General features: G+C 45.5%; 1 protein-coding gene across 3 annotated transcripts; it reads right to left on the minus strand.

Annotated features, from left to right (window-relative positions):
* Positions 1-6,750: 6,750 nt before the first annotated feature.
* LOC117639558 (probable cytochrome P450 305a1) lies at positions 6,751-22,302 on the minus strand. Of its 3 annotated transcripts, none has more exons than XM_034375350.1 (10): positions 21,967-22,302; positions 17,321-17,436; positions 14,710-14,964; positions 13,656-13,810; positions 12,994-13,251; positions 11,419-11,536; positions 9,696-9,876; positions 9,189-9,306; positions 8,976-9,117; positions 6,751-7,017 (listed from the first exon to the last, which is right to left on the minus strand). In XM_034375350.1, the coding sequence occupies exons 2-10, from the start codon at positions 17,409-17,411 to the stop codon at positions 6,821-6,823; spliced, it is 1,515 nt and encodes a 504-aa protein (XP_034231241.1). In that variant the 5' UTR covers positions 17,412-17,436; positions 21,967-22,302; the 3' UTR covers positions 6,751-6,820. The 3 variants fall into 3 exon arrangements, with proteins under 3 accessions (XP_034231241.1, XP_034231240.1, XP_034231242.1); XM_034375349.1 differs by lacking the exon at positions 21,967-22,302 and adding an exon at positions 18,252-18,593; XM_034375351.1 differs by lacking the exons at positions 17,321-17,436; positions 21,967-22,302 and adding an exon at positions 16,094-16,213.
* Between the last annotated feature and the right edge of the window lie 2,813 nt (positions 22,303-25,115).

Raw genomic sequence — 25,115 nt, forward strand, 5'->3', positions numbered from 1 at the left:
TTCGTCGGATTCTACAAGATTTCAACCGATTTTGCGCCCAAACTTTGCTTGCTTTCACTGGTGAAACTAAAGCGTAGTTTTACGCTTTATTCAAGCATAGAACTACGCTTGAAGACATTACGCCCTTCTTGAAGCGTACAAGTACGCTTCAAGGAAATTCCCCCTTACATTAAGATAGGAGGAAAGCAGCGCATGAGCTCTTGTACGCTTCAAGAAGGGCCTAATACTACGCCTTAGTTTTACCAGTGTTTTACCATTTTTCGTAGATGATGTCGGATTTCTAGTGATTTTGGGCCGAGGGGTGAATCACTAGTGTACTCATGAGTACAAATTGGTCCGTACTCAGTGTACTCACAAGTTTCAAAAGAGCAAAATTTGCTCATTTTTTAAACGATTTGGCGTTGTGAGTCGTCTAAACCGTTGAATAAAGCCAAAAAACGTTTAAGGATGTAAAATTTCTGAGAATTAGACTGTGTACTCAACCGTACTCATGTACTCATGTGTAAACCATAACGCTGAGTGATGCACCCCTCGTTTTGGGCGCTCTAGTGGGCACAGGATCTCGCGAGTGGTTGCCCCCTCGCCGAGGGGCCGAGGGGGGGTTTCCAGTCGGTCAGACGACGGGGGCAAAGCGTTACAACGTTCCAACAGGAGGCACGTTGGCTAGGCTCTCACCTCCCTGAGGCCGCTCGGCTCGAAGGCTTGCCGGTACCTCACCAACAGACCTTGGACCTCCATGGCCATGGTTTGGAACTAGAAAAGAGGGAGAACAGCTTACAGCGGTGGTAAGCGAAGAGAGCCTCTATAAACCGAAGTGTGTCCTCAGTATGCATTTGAAGATGCGTACTTGTAAATACTCATCACCCACAGACGCATACTTGGCTCAGCCAGGGTCTGAATACACTCCTGCAGATGCATACTTAGCTGAGTACACATCTATAGATGGATACTTGCCTGAGAGCACCTAAAGTTGTGAACTCTCATCCAAGTAAGCATCTGCAGGTGAGAACTCAGCTAGATATGCATCTATAGATGTGCACTGTTAAAAAATTCCGTTCTCAAACAGAGCGGTTCAGTCGTAAGCAGCCAAAATACTTTTACTTGTTGCCGGGAAACGAGGAATATTTGGTCTAACCTGAGTGTATCTAATGATATACAACATGTCGGATGACCATTTCGAATTGTAATGCCGTCAGTAACTGAAACCAGTTCGGTGAAAATGACGATCAAAGGTAGGAATGACTCGCACCATTTACAAACGGCAAAAAATAACGCAAATTTTTAAAACAATGCCCACTGTTAAAGGATATATATAACAGAAAAAGGCGTTATGCGAATGATGTTTTTTCGTTTGTGAACACGTAATTTCTGTTTCCAAACAGATTTTTGTTTTGAAAGCGCATTTTTCATAACCATATGGTAAAATTTTGTTCCAGAATTATTATTTTTTGTTTTAAAACAGAGATTTGCCGTTTGAGAACATCAGTAGTCGTTTTTAAACTTTGCACGAATTTTCCATTCTAAAACGGCTGGATTCTAACAGTGTGTACTCTGCAAAGTATGCACCTACAGTAGTGCTGAGTATACGTCCACAACATATCGAAAGGTCATACTTCTCGCCACTCCAGAGGCGAAACATAAAGACTCGCCAAGTTTTGGTCGGATCTAAAAGTATTAAAATTTGGTCAGACAAAAAAGGTCTTGCCAGTAAATGGTCAGACAAAAAGGGTCTTGCCAGTAAATGGTCAGACACCCGTAGGCCGTAATCAGGGGGCGGCAACGGCCTAGGAGGCGCGTAAAGCCATGCGCGAGTAAGGTGCAGGGGTTACTTATTTTGCTTCGATTGTGAGATCTAGGCCGTTTGATTGCAAAACGCTTTGCACAGATCAAAAGAGCACAAAATTTGGGGTGCATTAGGCCCAGTGGACTGCCCGATACTTCCAATTCAACGGAACACAAGGGCAAAATCATTTACACCAACATGGCGCATTCGAGTTTTTTCATAAATTTTATGATTTTTGTGTTTTTTGGTGTTTTTACTGCACCTTAATATTAGGTAAGGGAGGAGTTTCGAGAAGGGCAATTAGCCTAATGCACCCTAAATTTCAAGCCCTTTCTATCGGTGCAAAGTGTTTTGAAAAACACAGTCTAGTTTTCATAATCTCGAACAAGTGCGCAACCTCTGCACTGACGGCGCGAGCATCGCTTCACGCTCTCCCTAGGCCGTTGCCACCCCCTGCCGTAATGCGCCGGACGGTTACCGCCTAAAGGCCGTCGTCAGACACAAAAGTCTCACCATTTTGTGGCCATTTTGTGGCGAGACTTTTGTGTCTGATCATTTTGTGGCAAGACTTTTTTGTCTGAAAAAAACTTTAAAGTCTCGCCATATTTTGGCGCGAAGTCTTTCCACCCAATGGGCAGTGTTTCAGTTTGTAGAGAGCTTGACTCAGATTCTGCCAGCTGGAGTAGCCAGGGTCTACCTCGAGCGCCACCCAGTGGCACACCGCGGCGACGGCGACGGTGTAGGCAATGAAGATGCCGTAGTAGAGCAGCGTCAGCACGAGGTCGGTGTCGTCGAGGTGCCCGTCGAAGATGTCGAGTGCACCCGTCGTGAGGCTAGCGAGGTACACCAGCTGCACCAGGATGCAGGGGCCGTTGATGTCGCTGGACTTGCGCACCATGTCGTGGAGGAGGAACTGCCGCTGCCGCACCGCTCGCCAGGCGAGGTCCTGGAGGGCGTCATTGTGGCCCCGGGTCGCCAGCACCATCCGCTCGCAGTCGACGCGCAGGTCGGCGGCCGCGGCGCGCAGCACCGCCAGCGGGCACACGACGCGCAGGCACATGCAGGCGGCCGCGAGCGAGCCCAGCGAGACGAGCACCACTCGCGCGACGGCCTCCACCACGCCGACGCCGCCGATCTGGCTCGTCTGGTACGCGCCCTCGGCCAGCGGGGGCGCCGTCATGGCGGAGAACAGGAACAGGGAGCGCCAGCGGCCCGCGCCCAGCGGATGCGCGTCCAGGTACGCCTTGAGGCTGCCCAGGAGCACGGCCAGGTCGCGGCGCCGCGCGGCGTACACCAGGGCCTCGACGAGCATCAGGAAGCCGTGCAGAGTGGCTGTGGCAGACAGATTCCTGGGGCCGACCACCACCACGAAGCTGGCGATGTTGGCGAGCTGGCAGCACGAGACCGCGGCGAGCACCGCGACGAGGGGCATGGCGCGCGCGCGGCCGTGCCGCCACCAAACCGGGACGATGCCCAACAAGGCCCCTAGCCAGCAGCCCGCCGCCCACAGGCCCAGCGTGGCGCCGCGGAAAGCCATGAACCCGAAAGGGTATTCACAAGCGGATTATTCTACACTGCAAGAAAAAAACCACAACAAATGTACACGAATTCCTGAAATTTTTTAATCTGGAATTTATTGTACTTTCAACCGTTGCTGTACAAAGTACAATGGAACCAGTAGGACGAGTGCTGTGCAGTCCCGACAGTCGTGGCCTCGTTGTGGTTTGTACAATTTTCGGTTTTGCTACTTTTGTTGTGGTTTTTTTGTACTTTTGTGTCCTATTCACAATTTTTCGGAGTGACACTCAGTTGGTGTTGCGCAAAATGCGGTAACCATTTCACCCCCAAACTGTCAAAAATGTCGACTTTTGAGGCGCAAGAGCGAAGGAACTGCGCGTAATATGGCTCTCTGAACGCGACATAGTGGAGCGTATACCGCCCCGTGGAACCGCACTGAGGCCTCAAAGTGTCGGTGCGTTCTGGGCCGACATTATTTCCTCCGCGCCCCGCCGAGGAGGCGCTTTGTCGAACGGCCTGGTCTGCTCTTGTCAAAGGCATCGAGCGAGTTCACTCGGTCAAGGAACCTGTAGATGCGTATGTGCGTTGGCTTAGATAGCTATAATGCGGTCTTGTTTCCAGTGTAGACCTACTTAAAATGTAACTTCTTTTTTAATTTCTCATACTTTAACAAAATATGCGATTATGCACGCGCATAATTTAGTGGTCTCTATTGTTGTACTTTTAACAGTTGCTGTACAAAGTACAATGGAACCAGTAGGACGAGTGCTGTGCAGTCCCGACAGTCGTGGCCTCGTTGTGGTTTGTACAATTCTCGTTTTCCTGCTGTACTTTTGTTGTATGGTTTTTGTTGTACTTTTGTTGTCCTATTCACACTTTTTCTGGCAGTGGAGCTCTCAGTTCGGTTGTTGCGCAAAATGCGGTAACCATTTCACCCCCAAACTGTCAAAAATGTCGACTTTTGAGGTGCAAGAGCGAAGGAACTGCGCGTAATAGTGATGGCTCTCTGTACGCGACATAGCGGAGCGTATACCGCCCCGCATGGAACCGCACTGAAGGCCGTCAAAGTGTCGGTGCGTTCTGGGCCGACCATTCCTCCGCGTCCCCGCCGAGGAGGGCGTTCTTCTGTCGAACGGCCTCTTTCTGCTCTTGTCAAAGGCATCGAGCGAGTTCACTCGGTCAAGGGAACCTTGTGCGATGTGCACTGTAGAACGAAGCCTTTCAGGAAAATTGAGACATCTTGGCCTCACACTAGTAGGTCACAATTTGCAGATGGACTTCTTTCAAGAACGCCTCGCACCACTCTACAAAAAATGTCCTGTCAACGCCGTTAATTTATTACCAATGTTTGCTGTTATGCAATTCACGGCGTTTGCTGTGAACTAGTTCACGGCGTTCACTGTGATCTCGGTCACAGTGATCACTGTGATCTGGCCACAGTAAACGCCGTGAATTGGAGCCTGATTTGCAGTACTTCGGTGCTCAGCGGCGTCAAACTCACAGTGTTTACTGGGGACCAGATCACAGTGAACACTGTAACCGAGATAACAGTAAACGCCGTGAACTAGTTCACAGCAAACGCTGTGAATTGACCTACAGTGAAAACTGGTAATAAATTAACGGCATTTACAGGACATTTTTGGTAGAGTGACAGATCAATGAGTGCAAAACATTGATTCCTGAAGGTTTCGATGTGTTGATCACGAAAATTACACACACTGAGAAAACCTTACAAACTATTTTGGGCCTTACAAAGAAAATTAGTTTGTATAATAAAGTATTTTGAGCATACGTAAGCTTACAAAGAAAATACTTCGTAATTTACGAACTATTTCTTCGTATAACAAAGTATTTTAGTTTGGTATATGTATGCTCAAAATACTTCGTAAGGTTTTAAGAGTGCATAACTTTTGCTCTGAAACCTAATATTTCTACCCGGAATGAAGCAGTTTAGACTCAAATATTGATGCCGAGTATCATATTGATTCCTGCGTTCAAATCCTGCCAACGCAATCTTCGGAGATTGCCGAAGGGAATGAAAAGGGGCTGCCGAAGGCAGGCTGGCGCCGCAGGCCGCTCTACAAATCGAAGAGTGTACATTAGGGTGCCGCGAAAAACACTTTTTTCTGAAATTGATATCGGCTCGGGTGGCAAAGTGTTCTCTCAAGGGCCAATATGAACGGATTTAAATATCACCCCGATCGGATAATATCTTCAGCCCCCACAACTGCCTTGAAAATCGGAAAAATGGTTTAAAACGCCTTGTGGGTAGGCAATTTGTTTGCACGCATCCGGCCACTTCCAGGCATGTCCTTGGGCGCAAAAAGTCGAAAGGGGACCGACCCCCTTAGCCTAAAATAAATTTGTGGACAACCTCACTAAATGATTAATACCAGTTTCTGCAAAGTTAACGCATGACATTTAACAATTCTGTCATGATTTGCCTGTAAATTCCCACGTATGTCAGTTTCGCCAATTTCGGCCGTCTTTTTCTCCGATCTGACTTACTTCCTGAGGTCAGAAGGGTCGATTTAGGGGGGGTTCATTTTGGGTCAAAAATCGCTAGGACGCTCCGTTTGGCGGGAAAATTGGGTCAAAATAAGCGAAATTGCAGAAAAATTGATTAATTTTACCCAATTTTCCCGCCAAACGGAGCGTCCTAGCGGTTTTTGACCCAAAATGAACCCCCCCTAAATCGACCCTTCTGACCTCAGGAAGCAAGTCAGATCGGAGAAAAAGACGGTCGAAATTGGCGAAACTGACATACGTGGGAATTTGCAGGCAAATCATGACAGAATTGTTAAATATCATGCGTTAACTTTGCAGAAACTGGTATTAATCATTGAGTGAGGTTGTCCACAAATTTATTTTGGGCTAAGGGGGTCCCCTTTCGAGTTTTTGCGCCTAAGGACATGCCTGGAAGCGTGCAAACAAATTGCCTACCCACAAGGTGTTTTTAACCATTTTTCCGATTTTCAAGGCCGTTGTGGGGGCTGGAAGATATTATCCGATCGGGGTGATATTTAAAACAGTTCATATTGGCCCCTGAGAGAACACTTTGCCACCCGAGCCGATATCAATTTCAGAAAAAAGTGTTTTTCGCGGCACCCTAGTGTACATGGTATGCTCTAACTGGAGCATGCCTGCAAGCACGCTCTAGCTAGCGCATGCCTGCCAGGCATGCACTAACTAGAGCATACATGCCATGTACACGCTAACTGAAGCACGCATCTAGTGCATAAGGGATAGGGAGTTGTCTGCATCAGGAAGCGTGTACATGGCATGTATGCGCTAGTAAGTGCATGCTTGGCAGGCATGCGCTAGTTAGAGCGTGCTTGCAGGCATGCTCCAGTTAGAGCATACCATGTACACTCTTCGATTTGTAGAGTACGCTCAGACGCGGTCTGGCCTACACCTTCTTTGTAGTGAAAAGTATCTCAGATGGCTTTCGTTGTACTTTATTGAAATTCAACTGTGAGGGACAGTAGTGGTCTTCGACTACTGATTTTGGGGCTTCTGCTATGATCCTGGACACGCAGTTCGCGGCAACAGGAGGACGCGGTAGGGTTGCGGGCTCTGCGTCAGACCCGGCACAGGCTCGGTGGAGGGCGGTGCCTCGCCCGGAGGCACGACAAGGCGGAAACGCTGCAGCAGACCCGCCAAGAACAAGAAGAGGCAGTTCCGGGCCAGCACGTCGCCGAAGCATCGTCGCTTTCCTGCAACCAACGTGGTCCAACAAAAATATATGATTGGTGTTGAGCTTAACTGTCGTCCAAAAGTGATCCTTTGGCCCTTCACTGTTAAAAAGAAATCTTAAATTTAATACACAACACACTCTTAAAAGCCTACGAATCATTTGCTTTTCTTAGGTTGGGTCGGTAAGCTTTGAAATTTATTGTGGAATTGCAGTTGAACTGTATTTAACCATAGTTACGTATCAAGAACCTATATAGACCCAATCCGACTGACTCACTCACTCATGGAAATGTTTGGGGTCAAGGAGTGGTCGTAGAGACTTGCGGTTTTTTCCATTCACCTCTATCCTTGACAAAGCAGTCTTCAATATTTTCCGGACCTTGTATGCACCCATTGACTGCCACAGTAGCTAATGCAATACAAGCTATCTATTTGGGCAGTAAAAGTAGCTTAATTATTTGGTCAAAAGCTGTTAAATAGACCTTTCAAAAAAGCAGTACATTTACTTCCTTAGAAATTTTGCCTCTGGTTATCACCGACTTACTAAAAATACTTCGGTACGCGCCCCACACCTGCGGGGGTCTGGGGGCGGAGCCCCCAGCGAGCGTCGCGAGTAGAAAAATAAAGATTAACTAAAAAAAAAAATCCGCAGTCATTTCGGACGACTGTAGTGTTTCACTCAGTTTGTCACAGTTTTCAGGACAGTTGACTCTTCTGCAAACTAAAAAGCGTACACAGTGCATTCTTATTAGATCATGCTTCCAAGCACACTCTTATTTACAGCATACTTGCAAGGCAAGTGTGTCACACTGCAAGAAAAAGTGTGGATAGTACAACAAAAGTACAACAAAAACTGTACAATAAAAGTACAACAGGGATTGTAGAAAATACAACGAGAACTGTACAAACCACAACGAGCCCTGGACTGCACAGCACTCGTCATGCCGGTTCCATTGTACTTCGTACAACAATTGTTGTACTTGAAAAGTACACTACATTCCTGATAAAAAATTTGCCAGAAATTTGTGTACTGTTTTGCTGTGGTTATTTCCTGCAGTGCACCTGACCTGTCACCTGACTTGTCGAGAAGGTCGGGCTAAAGCCTTGGATTGTTGACAAAGAGGTCGAGTGGTTTGATTCCGGCCAGGATTTACCATAAGTACCCCGATAGTGAGATCGCTGACTCTCCAAATCATCGGCCGATAGTCCTTTTGAAAGTTGTCCAGCAGCTTGCGGTCAATATGTCGGCGAAACACTGACATTCAAAATGAGGTTCTTTTAGACCAATTATCCGTGCGGTGAAACTCAATCTGCGTTGTGCTGGAGCTGCGGTTGTGTAGATTTGACCTCAGATTTCTGCGATGTCTTCAACGCAGAATTGACGAATGTTGCCATTTTAACACAGTCGAAATAGTTCGCTACAGCAGCCGATTGGCAGCGAACGAAATTAAGTTCATGAAGCCAAATTAGGTTCTCAAATGAACAAAATTTCGGTAGTTAACAAGTATTTCGTTCAAACACCGAAATTATATTTTCGGTTGTCGTAGCCAACATTTTTAAAACTCGTCTCTAGGAGCACGAGACGTGTTTGTTCACGGAGTTTACTTTGAAATTCCAGATGGTCATTGAGATCTACGAAAATATCAATTTATGACTTTAGACTTGAATGACTCAGCAATTTAAAAGTAATCCTGAATACAAGGCAGGCCAGGCTGGGTTCGAGGGAACAATGGGGCCCTGGCTTCTTCTGTTTCGAGTCTGACATTATTTCCGACGGTTTCGAGATTGGCCGTGGCAAAAATGACACCCCAACTTATCCTGTCAATTTTCAGCTCTTTCGTCACAGCAAACGATAGATTCCCGTACATACACAACTTTGAACAATGAGTGTGTGAGCGTCCGTTTAGAGAAAGCACACTCCGAGTCGCGACAACCGAGCGTGCAAATGCCTCACCTCGCTCTTGAAACCGAAACGTACCTAGGCTGAAATTGAGCAGTCTCTCGTCCGGCTTGATCTTGCCCGTGTCGTCCAGAAAGCGCTCGGGCCGAAACACGCTTGGGTCAGTCCAGTGCTTCTCGTCGTAGTGGATGGAGTGGGTGTCGATGAGGAGAACGGTGCCCTGAAAGCGAGGGAACAGCTGCGGCGTTTGACATGCGTTCTTTACATGAACTATCTTATCTCAAAACTAACCTTGGGAATGTCAAATCCATCCAGCTTCGTGTCCCAGAGAGCCCGACGGGGCCCAATAATGGGCGCAATGTGATGAAAGCGCATCACCTCCATCAGAACGGCCTCAATGTAGGGCAGCCTGAGGGCAGTTCCAAGCAGTGAGAGGAATGTCCGCTGAACGTTTCTCTTGGGCTTTTCAAAGGAGCATCCTTTCAGTGTTTCGTCATACGTTTAAGGACTATACGATAAGCGCCCGCATAAAGTTTTTGAAGAAATGATTTGGATGTAATTTCCGGGTATCTAAGAGAAAGTTTATCGGAAGTTATTTATACAGTGTTTCAATCCCCCGCGCAGCCTCCTGGTCAAACCTAGGTTCCGGGGCCGCGGTCGAAATCTGGCAGTTTGGTTCCACGATTCCAGGTTTCTACATAGTGTTTGGTTCTTAAGCAAGCGCTCGGCAAAGTTTGTTTTCTTTTTGTTTGTGTTTTGAGGGCGGGGGCCTAGAGCTTTACCAAGTAATATTCTTACTTTTCCCTGTCGAGAAGTGCGGGCAGGCGACCCTCCCCTACGTTATTTTGTATTTCTTCAAAGCACCTTTCTTGGACATCGGCGTGCAATAGCATCGCCATCAAGGCAAAGTTGAGCGTGCTGCTGGTGGTGAGTGCGCCCGCAACAAACAAGTCAAGGCACACCATCACCAGTTGGTCATCTGGAACATACATGCGTTCGCCCATTCCCCCGTATAAACGTAGTAAAAATTTTCGGATCAGCGGTCCTGTTTTGCGGACACTCTCATTCCAGGAACGTGACAAAGTGTCACGTCCGTTTGAGCATTGTGTCACGTTCGTTTGAATGTGAACAAGCTGATTTTTGGCCAGTTCACATCCAAACGAATGTGACACAACGCTCAAACGAACGTTTGTTTCAACGTGATGTCACATTCCTGGAATGAGAGTGGAGTCGGTACTTAAACGCAACTTCTGAAACTTCAGAAAAAAATCTCATTCAACGAACGTTAATGAAAGCAGATGATACTCGTTTGGTTTTCTTTCGATGATATTTGTTTGGTATTGTCGTGTGTGCTAGTTGTAGCAGTGTGCTCTCATGTCTGTTTTGTATTTAAAACTGCAAATAAGAGTGAGAACATGTATGAATAAAAATTATATTCTTTAGGATGTGTCATTGTAGAAATATTAAAAGTATTTACATTTTTCCTCCTCCTTCGCCTCGCGAGTAAGGCGGTGCCTCGTCGTCCGCATGGGACTGCCGGCGCTGTACCGGGGGAGTGAGTGGCCAGTGAGCAGGCCGTCGCGCGCGAAGAGGGGTGCCATTGTCGATGTTTCGCGCAGACTGCGAGCCATGCCTCACTCACCATCCCGCCCCGGCTGCCAGCCCCTATTATTGTAAGGATTCACACTTTGGTTTCTGGACTCTCGAGTAAAAGCTAGCTGACACCTTTATGTGTCTTGTATTGTTCTAGGTAGCAATAAAGGTAGCAGTAAAGGTATCATCTGCTAAAAAAATTGGGGGGGCTCAAAAAGTATACGTATATACCAAGTTTGGTCCAAATCCACGAGGTGTTGGCAAATGGCTTGCCCTTTAGATGTGGAATCTGTCACCTAGCCCGACAAAACCAGTCCATCAAACCGGATTGAGACTAATTCTTTGAATTTCTTTAGTTGACAGGAGACAGGTTGGGGCAGGGGGCTCGCAAAAGTTGCCTACCTAGAGGGGCATTGTAGCTGCCTGCCTGAATACCGCATTGCATACCCCTCTAACCCGGCTTTAGGACACCGCCAGCGGCAGGACGGGGCCGCGCGTCGAGTGTTGCCACTCCTGTAAATTTTGCCAGAGTGCCAGAAAAATGTCTGAAATCCTGATAATTCGCGCACCCTCTGAAAGCTGAAATTCTGAAAACTTACTGTGATATTATGGCGTGAGTTCTACAGAATGTCAGGAGATGTTTTCAGCTTTCAGAGGCGCGCGAATTTTGATCAGGTTTTCTGACAGGTTTCTGACATTCTGACAAGATTTACACGAGTGATGTGCGTCGTGGCGTGGCGCCTGTCAACACGGGGCGATTATTCCGTATCGCAATGCCCTAGGCTTCAGATCGATAAACTTTATGCCACTATTCTGTTCTCAACTGACAAATACTGATCCTGTTTCGATTTTTCGATGTCACGTTCCTCCTATGAAAGTACGGCTGAGTCGATCACCATCAAATTCATAGGATGTGATGTTAACGAACCCGTGAAGGTGGACTCGATGCCCTCCTTCTGGTGAGCCTTGGTCTCATGCAGGTAAGCATCGATGAGGTCCCTGGTGCGGCCCGGGTTGTAACTAGTGTGGTGGGCAGCTATCGTCTCCTGAAATGTTTGGAGACGTATAGAGGACTCTGCAAACTGAAGTGTTTACATAGTACACTCTTATTAGAGCATGCTTCCAAGTACACTCTTATTTACAGCACACTTGCTAGGCACACGCTAAAATAGAGTGTGCCTGGCAAGTACACGCTAAATAAGTGTGTACCTTCCATGTACGTACACGCTAAAATACACTCGATAAGTCCTATCTAAAAGCATGGGCCAGTTTAAGTGTACTTGCCAGGTACACTCTTATTTAGCGTGTGCATGCAATGTACACTATTTTAGTGTGTGCCTAGCAAGTATGCTGTAAATAAGAGTGTACTTGGAAGCATGCTCTAATAAGAGTGTACTATGTAAACACTTCAGTTAGCAAGCAGGAGCAGACGGGGTTTGGGATAAGTCACCAGCGGTGATACACTGTTAAAAATTATGTTGTAATTTAACAGTAAATATGTTGCTAATTTTCTTAATGATCAAAGTTGTTTTCAAATGACTTTCGTTGTTTACTAACGAGTTGCGTCGTTCGTCCACAAGACGTTTGTAAACCGGTAGACAGCCTTATTTGCATCAATTTTTATTGCCGATTAGGTCACAGACCTAGTAGAGCCCCGGTTACCCCGCAGTAACCACTTCTTAGATTGTCCGGGTTGTTTGTACGCAGCAAAATATTGTTTTGAAACAGCATAAGTCATAAAAATAATTAGCAACGAATTCGTTGTTTTAAAACAAGCAAACTTGTTCACAAACAACAGCGTTGTCGAGGTTGGTAATTGTGTTGTTGTTTTAGAACAACAATTTTTAACAGTGTAGGACCCAGAACGTTCTCTTCTAACCAGGGATCAAACTCGCGGGAAGCTTGAATTTCAAATACCTTCCTGCGATTTTTCTGCCATTTCAGCAGAGGTTATGACTCACCACGAGTTTCATGGCACTGTGGGACACGCAATCATTAAAAGTTTTATGACTTGATCTCGTGAAACAAATAAAAGTTAGGTGTTTGGAGGTTCTGGGCGATTATGTACTGCTTGTTGCCTGCCCGCCTGCTCTGCAGGCGATATCGCTGGGGGTCCTTTTTTCATTAAGGCAAAATTTTTGTGAGGAATTTTTAACGCCCCCGGGTGACTTCTAAACATGCGTCGATTCCTTTTAGGCACCATGCTACTATTTAATCGTATGTGAGCATTAAACTCCATGCCATACAGCTATCACATTTTGAATGTTCCCGCTCATTTGATCCCCAGCGAGCCTTCATTTGTCTCGATGTGCTCCTGCTCTATCCAAAAGAGATCTTCCCCCTCCTCAAGACTGGTAGAGTGACATGCACCTTTAACAACAGCGGAATTTTCCAGACCAACTTTCCGAGTTTATGGCTCTATCGATTAGTCTTTTCAAAGGCAAGAAAATGATTTTAGATTTGACATTCTCTCAACCTCTTCCCCCTAAACTGGGGACAGTACCTCTAGCAGCTCTTTGAGTGAGGTGTTGAACCTGGCGATTAGGTTGTACCCGCTACGCTCCGGAGCGAGGTATCGAAGCCAGGGCAGGGTGCTGAGGATGCCGCCCGCCATGTCGAAAGCTTTGGCGCGCTGTGCAAGGAGGTCAAGCACCCGCTGCAGCTGCGGGTCGGCGTGTGGGAAACGGGTGCCAGCAGTCAGCGCCCACAGCACGTTCAGCACGGAGCGGGGCAGTAGCGGGCCAACACACACGGCCCAACCCTGCAAGATCGCCAGCATGTCAGACAGACACGTCATGGGTCTGATATCACGATGTTAATGTTATTTGACTGACCCTTGCAACTTTTCTTTAAGAGTTTATAGGCCCAAATTTTACACCCATTGAACCCACAGACCCTCAGTGTCAGTAAAATTTGGTACGAGACGTTACAGATTTTTGTACAGGTGAACTTTGAGCACAATTTTCTTAAGAAACAGCGCCAATTTTCGTCACATTTTGAGTAAAGTTGCGTACAAATTTGTGCCAAAAGTTCAGTGTGCAAATTTTGAACCGATTCTGTGACCAAACCCTTGACTTCAGTCTACCATGGGACGTAGTTCCTCAAACGTATCGAGCGCAACCATCAATATACATTGTTTGCTGATTTTAAGATCTTAGGACGCACCTGCTCAGCTGCGGGTTCCAATTCACTCAAAAGGTCGGTGAGCTCTTCGAGTATGAGATTCTCCATGTGCGCTTTTCCGTAGCCAAGCTGTCTGAAGTGGCGCACAGCGAAGCCCCTTTGTTCTGTCCACAGCGGCCCTTCGACAGAGGTGATGCCTGGAAGAAGATAGAAGGTGCGGTGGGGTGTCACTCATGTTAAGGAGAGCAGGTTCGTTTCACTTTTTTGAACCCCCTCAGTTGCAGATGCTGTGCTAATGCTTGGCATACCAAGGCGCTGTACAATATCCGGTCGACGCATCAACTTTCCCTCAATAGCGTCCATTATCTTCCATTGGCTCTAGTACGCTTCGCTGAGTTCTCTCAGAAATACTAATTAACTTAGTTACTCTCCGAACTTAACTGTGTACATAGCATGCCTTCAATGAGAAATGAATGGGTCACCACCATCACCCTTCAAATGGGTGATACATCTTCGTTGCCCGATTTTGGGTGACGAAAAATTCATCAGCCGAAATTTGGTAACAGACGTTAGGTCGCCCAAATTTGGGTGGCTGTACATTGTTTAGAACAGTGAGCGTACAGGCACACTTTAGGACAGTGCGCATGGAGGCATACAGTCTAAAGTGTGTTCCATGCAAAGTGCACAAGAGTCGTCTTCACTGAGATTCCAAACGCTATGAGTATAGCACGTATGGTGCAATGCGCTTAGATATCGCACCATACGTGCAACGCCACAGCCATATTGCACCTTAGGTGCAATGCTTCCGGAAAATGCCCTATGCTAATGCATAGGAATTGGGAGGCATTGCACTTCATGTGCAATGCTTTTGCATTGCACCAATTGACGCTATACTCATAGCGTTTGATTCTCAGTGTTGCTTGGACTCTGTTCTTTTCTATCTCATCGACAAACTTGAGTTAAAAATTTCTGAAAATCGTTTTTGTTTAAATTGTGCGTTGCCTTAATTGAAATACTGAATTTCGAGTGACCACCAAAAATTAAAAAAAAAAAAAAAAAAAAAACAAGCGTGTTGTCCGACGAAAGAAGTCCTTACCTTTCCGCGTTCCCATGCAGCGCAGTCGCATGAAGAAGTTGTCGGGGCGCCCCAGGAAGGCGTCTGATGTGAGCGCTTCGATCGCGGCTTCGTAACCTGTGGTCACGACTAGCAGGTCACCACCCAACCGCAACCCCAGCGTGGTTGTACCATATTTCTCGCACAAAGCCTCGAAAGCGGCGTGCTGCGAGCCCAGCTTGCGCACCAGGCCCTTCAGGTCCAACAAGTTGCCGAGCACAGGCAGCCATTGAGGACCTGGAGAGAACAAGAGACTCGTTAATTTCGGTCCAAAACCTTGATAAATCACTTTTACCGTTACAGCATTTTTCGCGAGGGCCGAATCACTCAGCGTTCTGGTGTACACATGAGTACATGAGTACGGGTGAGTACACCTTGCTTTACTCGTAAATTTCACAATTTTAAACGTTTTAAGGCTTTATTTAGCGTTTTTAACGGAACTCAACGATAAATCGGTCGAAAAACTAGAGAATTTCACCCTTTTAAAACTTGGGAGTACACTGAGTACGGGCAAATTTGTACCCATGAGTACACTAGTGATTCACCTCTCGATTTTTCGTCACATATTGATGACTTTTTCATCAAAGCTCTCTATACGTATTGCATCAGCTTGACAACAATGTCATCAATTGATTTGATGACGTTGTTGTATGGTAAACTAGCCTCGAAATTGTCATCAAGTGACGACTCAAATTTTCACAGAGCACACGACCAATGCCTTCCCGCCCGATATCTCCAGTGGGCTTTGCTATCGCCCAGCCCAGATAAAGTAAAATGTTTAAAAAAAATTATATTTTGGAGAGGCAGCTTGTCTTGGGACCAGCCTTCCATGTGGATAGAAAGGCTGGGGTGGGGTTAGGGCGGTGAAGAATCGGACACCCTATTTTTAGACTGGATTTCTTAATTTTGAGACTAACACAGTTACGCGTTAGTGGAGGGTTTCGTTAACCAGTAGAAAGCGTTTCCGAGTGTCAAAATGTGACGCTATGAGCTAGTAAGCGTCAATTGGTGCAATGCGTATGAAGACGTTTTCATGACACTAATTGGAGCAACATCACCACACGGTTATTCTGCGATACAGATCACACGTTCAGCGTAATACAAATTTCATCGCACTTTTCTCTGATGATCATTGCAACAAGGTGTGATCAGCTGTTGCATCACAGAATTTTGCAATGATCATTGTAATAAGTTGTAATGATTGCAGGTCGTCGCAGTCTTTTGCAATAATTTCGATTTTCATTGCAGAAATAATGGGCGGCGTTAATCGCACAATTTCGTGATACAAAAGTCAGTGCATCTGAGTAGCAATGATTCGTGGGAATTTCATTTTGGAAATCATCGCACGTTTTTGTGTTGAAAGTACCGCAAGTTGGATGACAGTGCAATTGTGCCATGTTCAGTGCGAGGGGTACGAATAGTCTGGGGACCAATGTTCGTGGACGAGATGCCCTAGACCTGAAGCCTCGACAAAGCCTCTCAATCTGTTGAAAGTGCAAGTGAAGCTCCGATTGCCGTAACTGAAGACGGAAAGAATTATCAGCTGACCCGATGGAGCCGCATTTCTAGCGAGAGTGGATTAGATAGGTAGAGAATGGAGGATAATCTGTCAAACTTAATTCCTTTGGTCACATGTGCAAGCTTGGTTTGCTCCTAGTTAGCCCCCCACAAAAAACAGGGATCCTTAAATTAACATTTTACTTAACACTGCTTTCTTAACGTAACTTATAACAATGTTCGCTAAGGTTAAGGGTACGGACTTATGCAAGTACTTCCAAAAGTATCTCCACACAAATTCGAGACACAAGAAAAATAACTTGTTCTTTTGAAAATAAATTCAGATGTTACGGGTTACAACTTGAGCTCGTAAGATAACGTTATGATGCCCTTGTGAGGTAAGTTAAGGATCCCTGCAAAGAACAACATCGTGAACAGTAGTGACGCTTTAATGTAATTCATTTTTTGGCCCGCCCTTCTGCTTACGGGGGGAAATTTGCCATTCTGTGAAAAAAAAAAGATTTTTCTTTTAGACATTTTTTAATTCTTGAGTCTCAGATGAGTACACTCGAACGAGAGTGTGCTTAGATGAGTACACTCTGACGAGAGTATGCTTAGATGAGTACACTATAACGAGAGTGTGCTCAGATCCTGCACTCTCAGCCGTTTACTGACTATTTCTCATTAGCAGACGTATTTCTGTAAGCAACCATTTGTTAGTTTTACGTTCTTAAATACTTAAAGTTTTTTTTGTACGTAATTTACTAAGAAAACGGCAATATCAGTACAGTAATTAGTAATTGCTAAGTAATACTGACAAAAAATACTAAGTATTATGGTGCTTACAGAAATGCGTCTGCTAATGAGAAATAGTCAGTAAACGGCTGAGAGTGTGGAAATATAGGCAGTTGAGTACACGCTCGTGAGAGTTGCTCGTGAGCACACGCTGAAGAAAGTGTACTCGTCAGTACACGCTGAAGAGAGTGTACTCGTGAGTACACGCTAAAGAGAGTGTACTGAGTACACTGTTGAGTTTGCGGAGTAGAAGGACTAACTTTTCGGGTGCTTCCAGTCAAGTTAGGACCGTTGGACTCACCTGGTGGGAAGTTGAGTGGCCTGAGAAATTGCAGCGCTTGACGAATGATGAGAATGACAATGGCGCAGCCCCACAATACCAAAGCCAACATGATGTCCGGTGACAGAAGCCGCAATCTGAAATACGTCCGTTGAACACAAGACTAGCCTTCACAGGTCGTTTCGGTCAGGTCGTCTGCACAGACGGAAGTTTGAACCAAGAGCGACCTTTGTAAATGCGAAAATGTATTTTACATTACAAGAAATCACGGTGCAGTCGTGATACGTTTCTTTAGTATTGTAGGCGTATTGTAAACAAAACATTGTGTTTAATTATACAAATCTCTTTTTCGTATTGGAAAATAAATTGCGTCTTTTTATTTTCTGGTGGGTTTTGTCACGTATTAAGTACTCACGTACTGTCACGTCTTAAATATGTTTTGTATTACGAAAAAAGGTTTTGTAATACAAATCAGACGGCTTTCTTTTGTAATGCAACGTCATCGTGTAGAAATAAAAAAGAAAGTTTTATAATACGAGACTGGCGCAGACTTCGGTGTAGTAACATAGAGTGAAATCCTCACACTGTAAATCCAAAGGCAATACTTTTAGTACCTTTTTGGCGATACAATTGAGTATCGCCAATAAACGGCCTTACGGAAAAGTATTGCCTTCAAAACGGCGATACGCAAAAGTATCGCCAAAATTTGGCGATACTTTGGAGTATTGCCACGATTTGGCAATAAACGTCGAACAAATCAAGGGGACAAGACCTTGGTATAATGCCGTGGTTTTGGCAATATCCAATAGTATTGCCAAATTTTGGCGATACTTTTTTGTATCGCCGTTCTGAAGGCAATACTTTTCCGTAAGGCCGTTCATTGGCGATACTCAATTGTATCGCCAAAAAATGTACTTTGATATCGCCGTTGCATTTGCAGTGCAGTACGTACTTGTGAGTGTGGTGGGATGAGGGAATGACACCGTGCACTCCGCTCCCCGCCCGATGGCCGTCGACGCTCCTGCTGCTCTGCGGCACCGGCGGCGGGCCGCAAGTTTTATCTAGGAGCTCCGTGGCAAGCCGTTTTCAATGCGATAGCTTGGCAACCTTGGCCCGTCCAAAATTTGGCAAGCTTATGAAGATTTGAGATTTTAGGTCAAAACTTGTTAAATCTTGGCATTCAAAATGGCTTGCCAAAGTTGTGGCAAGCAAACTTTCCGCTGCCTTTAAAGTGATCTTGTACGGGCGGGCGGGCCTCGGGTCGCGCCGCGTATCACCACGCCTTGAAGCTATCCATAGTAGCACGCGAAGTCCTATCAAAAGAAATGTAGTGTTGCGTGGTACACTCTACAGAAAATGTCCTGTCAACGCCGTTAATTTATTACCAATGTTTGCTGTTATGCAATTCACGGCGTTTGCTGTGAACTAGTTCACGGCGTTTACTGTGATCTCGGTTACAGTGTTCACTGTGATCTGGCCACAGTAAACGCCGTGAATTGGAGCCTGATTTGCAGTACTTCGGTGCTCAGCGGCGTCAAACTCACAGTGTTTACTGGGGACCAGATCACAGTGAACACTGTAACCGAGATCACAGTGAACCCGTGAACTAGTTCCAGCAAACGCTGTGATTGCCCTACAGTGAAAACTGGTAATAAATTAACGGCATTTACAGGACATTTTTGGTAGAGTGTAAAGACCACATTTAACTGAAAGTTCAAAGTCTTAAAAGACGTTTGGATCGAGTAAGACAGAAAATACGGCTTAAAGAAAGAAATACCAAAATCATTTACACACTGCCCCACTCTCCCTTTCTTGCCAAAGTATAGGCCGGACGAGTGAGGTCTGGGGTTGTGTTCATCCGCCAGGACCAGAGGGACTATGTTACCATGTTAATCTTATGGGACTGATTTTCGGAGTGCCCATTGTAAACTTATTAGACATTTCTTAAGCAATGCAAGTGCATTTTTGTGATGGCGGTTTTTTAACGACTCTGGACGAGTTTTTGGGGTCTAAAATGTTTAGGAAAGGATTTTCGTAAAACCTGCAGACGGAGCTAAAAGCTTACGGTGAATTCCTCATACCCTCGGTTTGTTGTTGATATGATGGCCCTGTCTGCTGTGTTCTGTGGTAGTCTTTTTCTTCCCACAAACAGTCTTGAATCGCCAGAAAACATTTTCAACCTAAAATTAGATTGGTTATATCTGTGATTTCATCCAAATGCAAAGCACAGTTTACTTTCAAGTGTACAAAGAAAACAGAATGCTAGCAGAATGGCCTGCTTTGGCGCGCGGCCCGGCTACGGGGTATGAGAAATTCACCGTGAGGATAGCTCGTCGGCCGTCTTTATATCACATTATTATAGAAGTAGGCAATACAATTTTTGTTTTATCGAGCTGAATCGTATTTAAAACAGCTGTTCTTTCCATTTCAAAACATTTAATTGCTAAGAATTCTGTATTTTATGCTGTCAGCGTGCTTCTCCATGCTATCATATGGGAGCCTTGTCCTGGGACTATCTGCGGAGGGATACGACTCGTCCAGTCTATTGCAGTAGTCCCGAGTCTTCCCGCACCAGTCGATCGAAGTATGGCAATCAACTTAAGTCGTGATCGAGAAGCCGTCTACTGCGCTCGCACACTTAAGGGAAGGTGGTGGTGGTGGTGGTGAGGGGGGGCCCTCAAAATCCATGTTAATGCCTCAACCTGTACTGACATTTTTCTTAGTAAATTACAAAGAAATTTTTAAGTATTTAAGAACTAAGTACTTAGTATTATGGTTGCTTACAGATACGTCTGCTCATGAGAAAAAGCAGTAAACGGCTGAGAGTGTGATTTTACCAGTGTGTCAACCACACTGAAAATGCATGGGATATGCGGTGGTCATTTTACCAAGGACTTTTAGCATATTTGACGTGACACACACAAACTGTTCGTACTTACTTACGTTATAAGTCCTAAGGCGATATACCTGAGCATCCTTGTATGGAATTCACTTGGGTATCGTCAACAAACGGCCTTACCGAAAATCTGACCTTCAAAACGGCGCCGTCCTTTACGCCCTTTTGCCTCCAAAGTCCTATACAAACTCATGCCTTTCTCGCAAGGGCTTCACTGCAATGCCAGTGGTAAGTTTAATTGCCACGAATTTGGCAAGCCGTTTTGAATGCCAAAAATTGGCAAGCTGGGCCCGGAAATACTCCCCAGCTTGCCAAAATTTGGCAAGCTTATGAAGAGTGCCGTCCAAAGCTTGCCAAATTTTGGCATTCAAAACGGCTTGCCAAATTTGGGGCAAGCAAACTTACCACTGGCTTTGAGGTGATGGAAGGACTCACGCCGTTCCAAGAGCGTGAATCGTTTACGTACGCCCCTTACGGATAAAGTCTTTGTGCCTTTGTTTCTGCAGTGCAATAGACCACGGAATCGATCCGGGAGCTCCACTCTCGGCTGGCCGCGGGCAGTGAGTTCTTGTCTGCGCGCGGACGATGCTTGCCGCGAGGGAGAGAGGCTCGCGGCCCTGCATGTGGGCCAGACTGTGTTCGCTGCAGTGGCGCTTCGAGCTGTTTCTGCTGCGCCTTGGGGGCCACAATTGCAGCACAGGGTGGCCGCCAAGACCCACGCGGTTCGCGACGTCGTACTGCATTGTCGTCATGATCTCGTACACGTTGCTGAAGATTTACAACCACCACGCGTACTACCGTGAAGTCTCCAAGCCCGGTGACACGGCCTACCTGACATCGGTGTTCACAGCAGACACCGTGTTTAAGAACTTGGCCTCCTTGGCTCTTCAGGTTTGTTCCTGCAAATCCAAGTGTGGGACAGGCATACATACGTTAACGTTGGGCCTGAACTGTCCCAAACCATGGGACACTTCGTCAATTTTCAAGTGTGGGACCGCCTTACGTTTGCCTGGCTCACACTTGGGTTTTACATTCAGTATATCTTTGAACATTTGACGGGACCAACCCCCAAACAATTAAATGTGCTGCGAGGGCCAGCCAAATGCAAAAATAGGCACCCCCCTCTGAACTGTTGGAGTCCTCGGCCACTTTCTTCATACGAAGCCACTTTCCTCAATCTCGATTAAAATGAACAGCAAAGAAACTGAAAACAGTAGGAACCAATTTTGACTTGTCCCATAAAACGCGTTGCCATTCACGCCAAATCAAGGCGTGACTCACATGTCACGCCGGTTATCGGCGTGAATTTCGTGTCACGCCAATTTTTAGCGTGACTTTTTGTCACGCCATAATTTTGACCATGTGTCCGACCATTACGTTTTCAGTGCCGTCATGTTCTTAGAGATAGTCTCTCTAAAGTCGCGCTCAGCGGGTTTGGGAACGTTAGGGACTATTCCGGAGAATATGACGGTGATCACTGGCCAACACTGGTAAAACTAAAGCGTAACTCTATGCTTGAGTCAAGCATAAAGCTACGCTTGAAGAAGTTACGCTTGAAATCAAGCATAGACTAGAAATTCCCCCATGCATTTTGATAGGGGGAATCTTGGCGGATGAGCCTGTTACTCTTGATTTCAAGCGTAACCTGATTACGCTTGAAAACAGTGGGTAATAATACGCTTTAGTTTTACCAGTGAAAATGCAGCTTATTTTATTGTTAGGGCTATATTTCAATAACGCCAGAACGTCAAAGTAAGATTATCGACCTTACCGAATCTTTTCGCGAACCCTGTTGTGGGATCACCTAAAACGAGGCACGGTTCGTTCCTTCCCCAGATGTTGTTGATCCGGCACCGCTTTGAGCTATCCGCTCTGGTGCGCTACCTCGTCGACTACACGTCTTGGTGCGCACCCTCTGAGGGTTCGTGGCGAGGCATCACCCTGGTGCTGACGGGGTTCTTGGCTGGTTCCTTCGGGCTTCCGTCCGTCAGCATCGCTTCCCTCGGCGTGTCGGTGCGTGGTGTTTCCCACTGTCAACTGACTCAAGTGTGCACAGCATGCTTCAGGTTGGAGCAGGCTCTGCATGGACACTAGCAGTTCTCGCGAAATGGTTAATTTTAAGCCCTGAAACTTTTTGAAAAAAAAAGTTCAATTGAAACCGGGTTTTTGCATTTATCTTGTTGGCTGAGCGATAGCGAAGCCCTTGCCGTGTTTGGGCGCGCTGAAAAGTGACTGGTCGTGAGTCTGTCTGTCTGTCTGTCTGTGTGTTTGTACTCACCAACGATTCTCAGCAACTACAGTGGCTATAGTTTCAGATTTCGTATTTAACGTCGCCTTAGTACCCCCCAAACACGAGTTTGTTTCAAATCGTTGTTTTGTATCGTTTGAAATATTCAAAACATACTTTTGAATCAGGTTATTAGCATGGTTAGGTTGGCAGCACTCAGCACTCACGAATTTCTCATACCTGCGGCCTCGGCTCTCAAATACGGGACAGAAGCAAAAGCAAATAAAACAAAATAACGAGCAGAAGGGTTTGGAAATGAGATCGGCCATAGTTTTTCCACATTCTAGAATGATTAAAACCATTTTAGAGTATCAACACAGCGAAATATGGAGAATGGCAGTGAAAATGATTTACGTGTTTCGTTCCCCTCTCCCCCCTCCCCCTTTCGAAGGGAATCTTCTTCAGGTCAGTGCACTTTGACAGAGCAGTGTAAAAAGAATGTTTTTATTTTGACCTTTTGTATTGTGGGCATCTACTTGTTTCATTTTCTATAGTGTCATCCTCTTTTTTAAATTTTCACAGTAGAGGAAATCAGGGAAATGCATAAATAACTTGTGTTGAAATTAGCTGGCATACTTAGTTTGGACTCGAGAAATTCATTCTATTGCAATGCTGCAAGCTGACAAGAGTGCAAAAGCACTAACATGATTTATTAATAGAATCAATGTATGGTTGTGTATATTTAATCCTAATATTTGAATTGATATTGGTTTCAAAGAGACGACTCAGGTTTTGAGCGGTGAGTGAATTGGTGATTGGATTTAGTGAGACGATTCCTTTAACTTCACCGAAGTTAATATAACTGGTACTACTCAGTATTGTTTACATGAGTAAGATAAATTATGTCGGTTCATTAAGCCTTGGGTAGCCTTGGCATTGGACTCTATGTGACGAATCACTGGATTTGACAATAATTGGTCCCCGTTAACTGGTTTAGATCAGCCTACCCTAAACTGACTCTCTTAATATTTACTGTGATAACATGTTCCAATCAATATTGTTTTATTCACTGGTTCACAATGAAAGAATGACAAAATGTTTCATAGATATTACTTATAAAATTGAGAATTCATTAGTTAAGAAAAAAGAGATATCGAATAGTGACCCAATCATACGAGTAACCAATTAAGCGATTCAATGCTGGCAATTGAATGTTACTCGACTGAGGGATTCACATTGGTGTGGCATCAGGGAATTGGTGATGACAGTGGGTGCTTCATGAAGACAGTGTAGGAATGTACAGAAATTGAGTCTAGATAGTTGTTTGTAGATTTCAGTGTACTAGTCACAAAAGCTACATTTATTTCAATGCCAAACCTACACTTTCACCTAGAGCTACGCAATTTGGGGCGAAACTTTCTAATTTGAGAGTCATGCGTTTCCCTGCAGTTTTCAGTGCGCTGACTTCAATATTGACTTCTAAATAGTCCCCCACCCAAAATTTAACCGATTTTGGGTCAAATTTTTTAAATTGAATTGCACATTGATTCTTGCAGTTTTTTGAGTGCTGATAGCAAAATCACTTCCATTTTGACATCAGACTTATATTTTCATCCGAAACGAGGTCATTTTGGACCAAAATTTTCAAGTCGAGTCTTATATTGTTTCCTGCAGTTTTTGGTGTGCTGAACTCAAAAATGACTTCCAAAATTTTCCCAGACTCACACTTAGCCGAATTTTGACCAATTTTGGACCAAAATTTTTAAATCGAGTTTGACATTGATCCCAGCAGTTTTTGGTGTGCTGATAACGAAAATCACTCTCATTTCGACTCCAGACTTATATTTTCATCCCAAATTAGGTCATTTTGGACCAAAATTTTCAAGTCGAGTTTAATATTGTTTCCTGCAGTTTTTGGTGTGCTGAACTCAAAAATGACCTTCAAACTTTTCCCAGACTCACATTTAACCGAATTTTAACCAATTTTGGACCAAAATTTTTAAATCGAGTTTGGCATTGATCCCAGCAGTTTTTGGTGTTCTGATAACGAAAATCACTTCCATTTGTACCCCTGGTCCAAAGTTCACTCAATATGAGTCCTTAAGATGCACATTTCGTCTTCTCAAGCAAAGTCCAAAGTGCACAAACCATGTCAATTCGCATCGCTCAGCCACACTACGCGCCCAGTCTAAACGGCGCGTACCCCTAGTTAAGAACATCACTAGGGATCATGGATTCATCGGGGCGAGCTATCACCCCAATAATATAGGAAATATCGCAATTTTAATTTTTTTGCCGTCCACGGAAATTACACAGCCTCAGAAACTGTCCACGGAAATTACATTTTAATGGGCCCTTAGAATAGGTGCGATACGAACGCAAACGCCTAGCACATCCCTGCACATCTGTGCATTCTGGTTCCATGTTGCGTACCTCACAATAAAATTTCGGGCTAGACCACAATTTGATCGTATGCCGTTTCGGGCCCGACACATGCCCGCGTGCACTGCCAAACGGGACACGGCCGTCCTTACTGGGGTGCCACGTTATACTCGCGGAGAAGAACCTCGTGCGGCTACAAGGTCCCACTCGTAGTGTGACCAGTATGTGACGAGGTGTACATTCCCCCCCCCCCCCCCCCACCCCCCCATGGGGGGGGGGCACCCTAGTACAGCCTCTTTGAGCAGGACTGG

This window comes from Thrips palmi, unplaced genomic scaffold (assembly GCF_012932325.1).
Source record: "Thrips palmi isolate BJ-2018 unplaced genomic scaffold, TpBJ-2018v1 HiC_scaffold_11, whole genome shotgun sequence".
NCBI classification, from domain to species: Eukaryota; Metazoa; Arthropoda; class Insecta; order Thysanoptera; family Thripidae; genus Thrips; species Thrips palmi.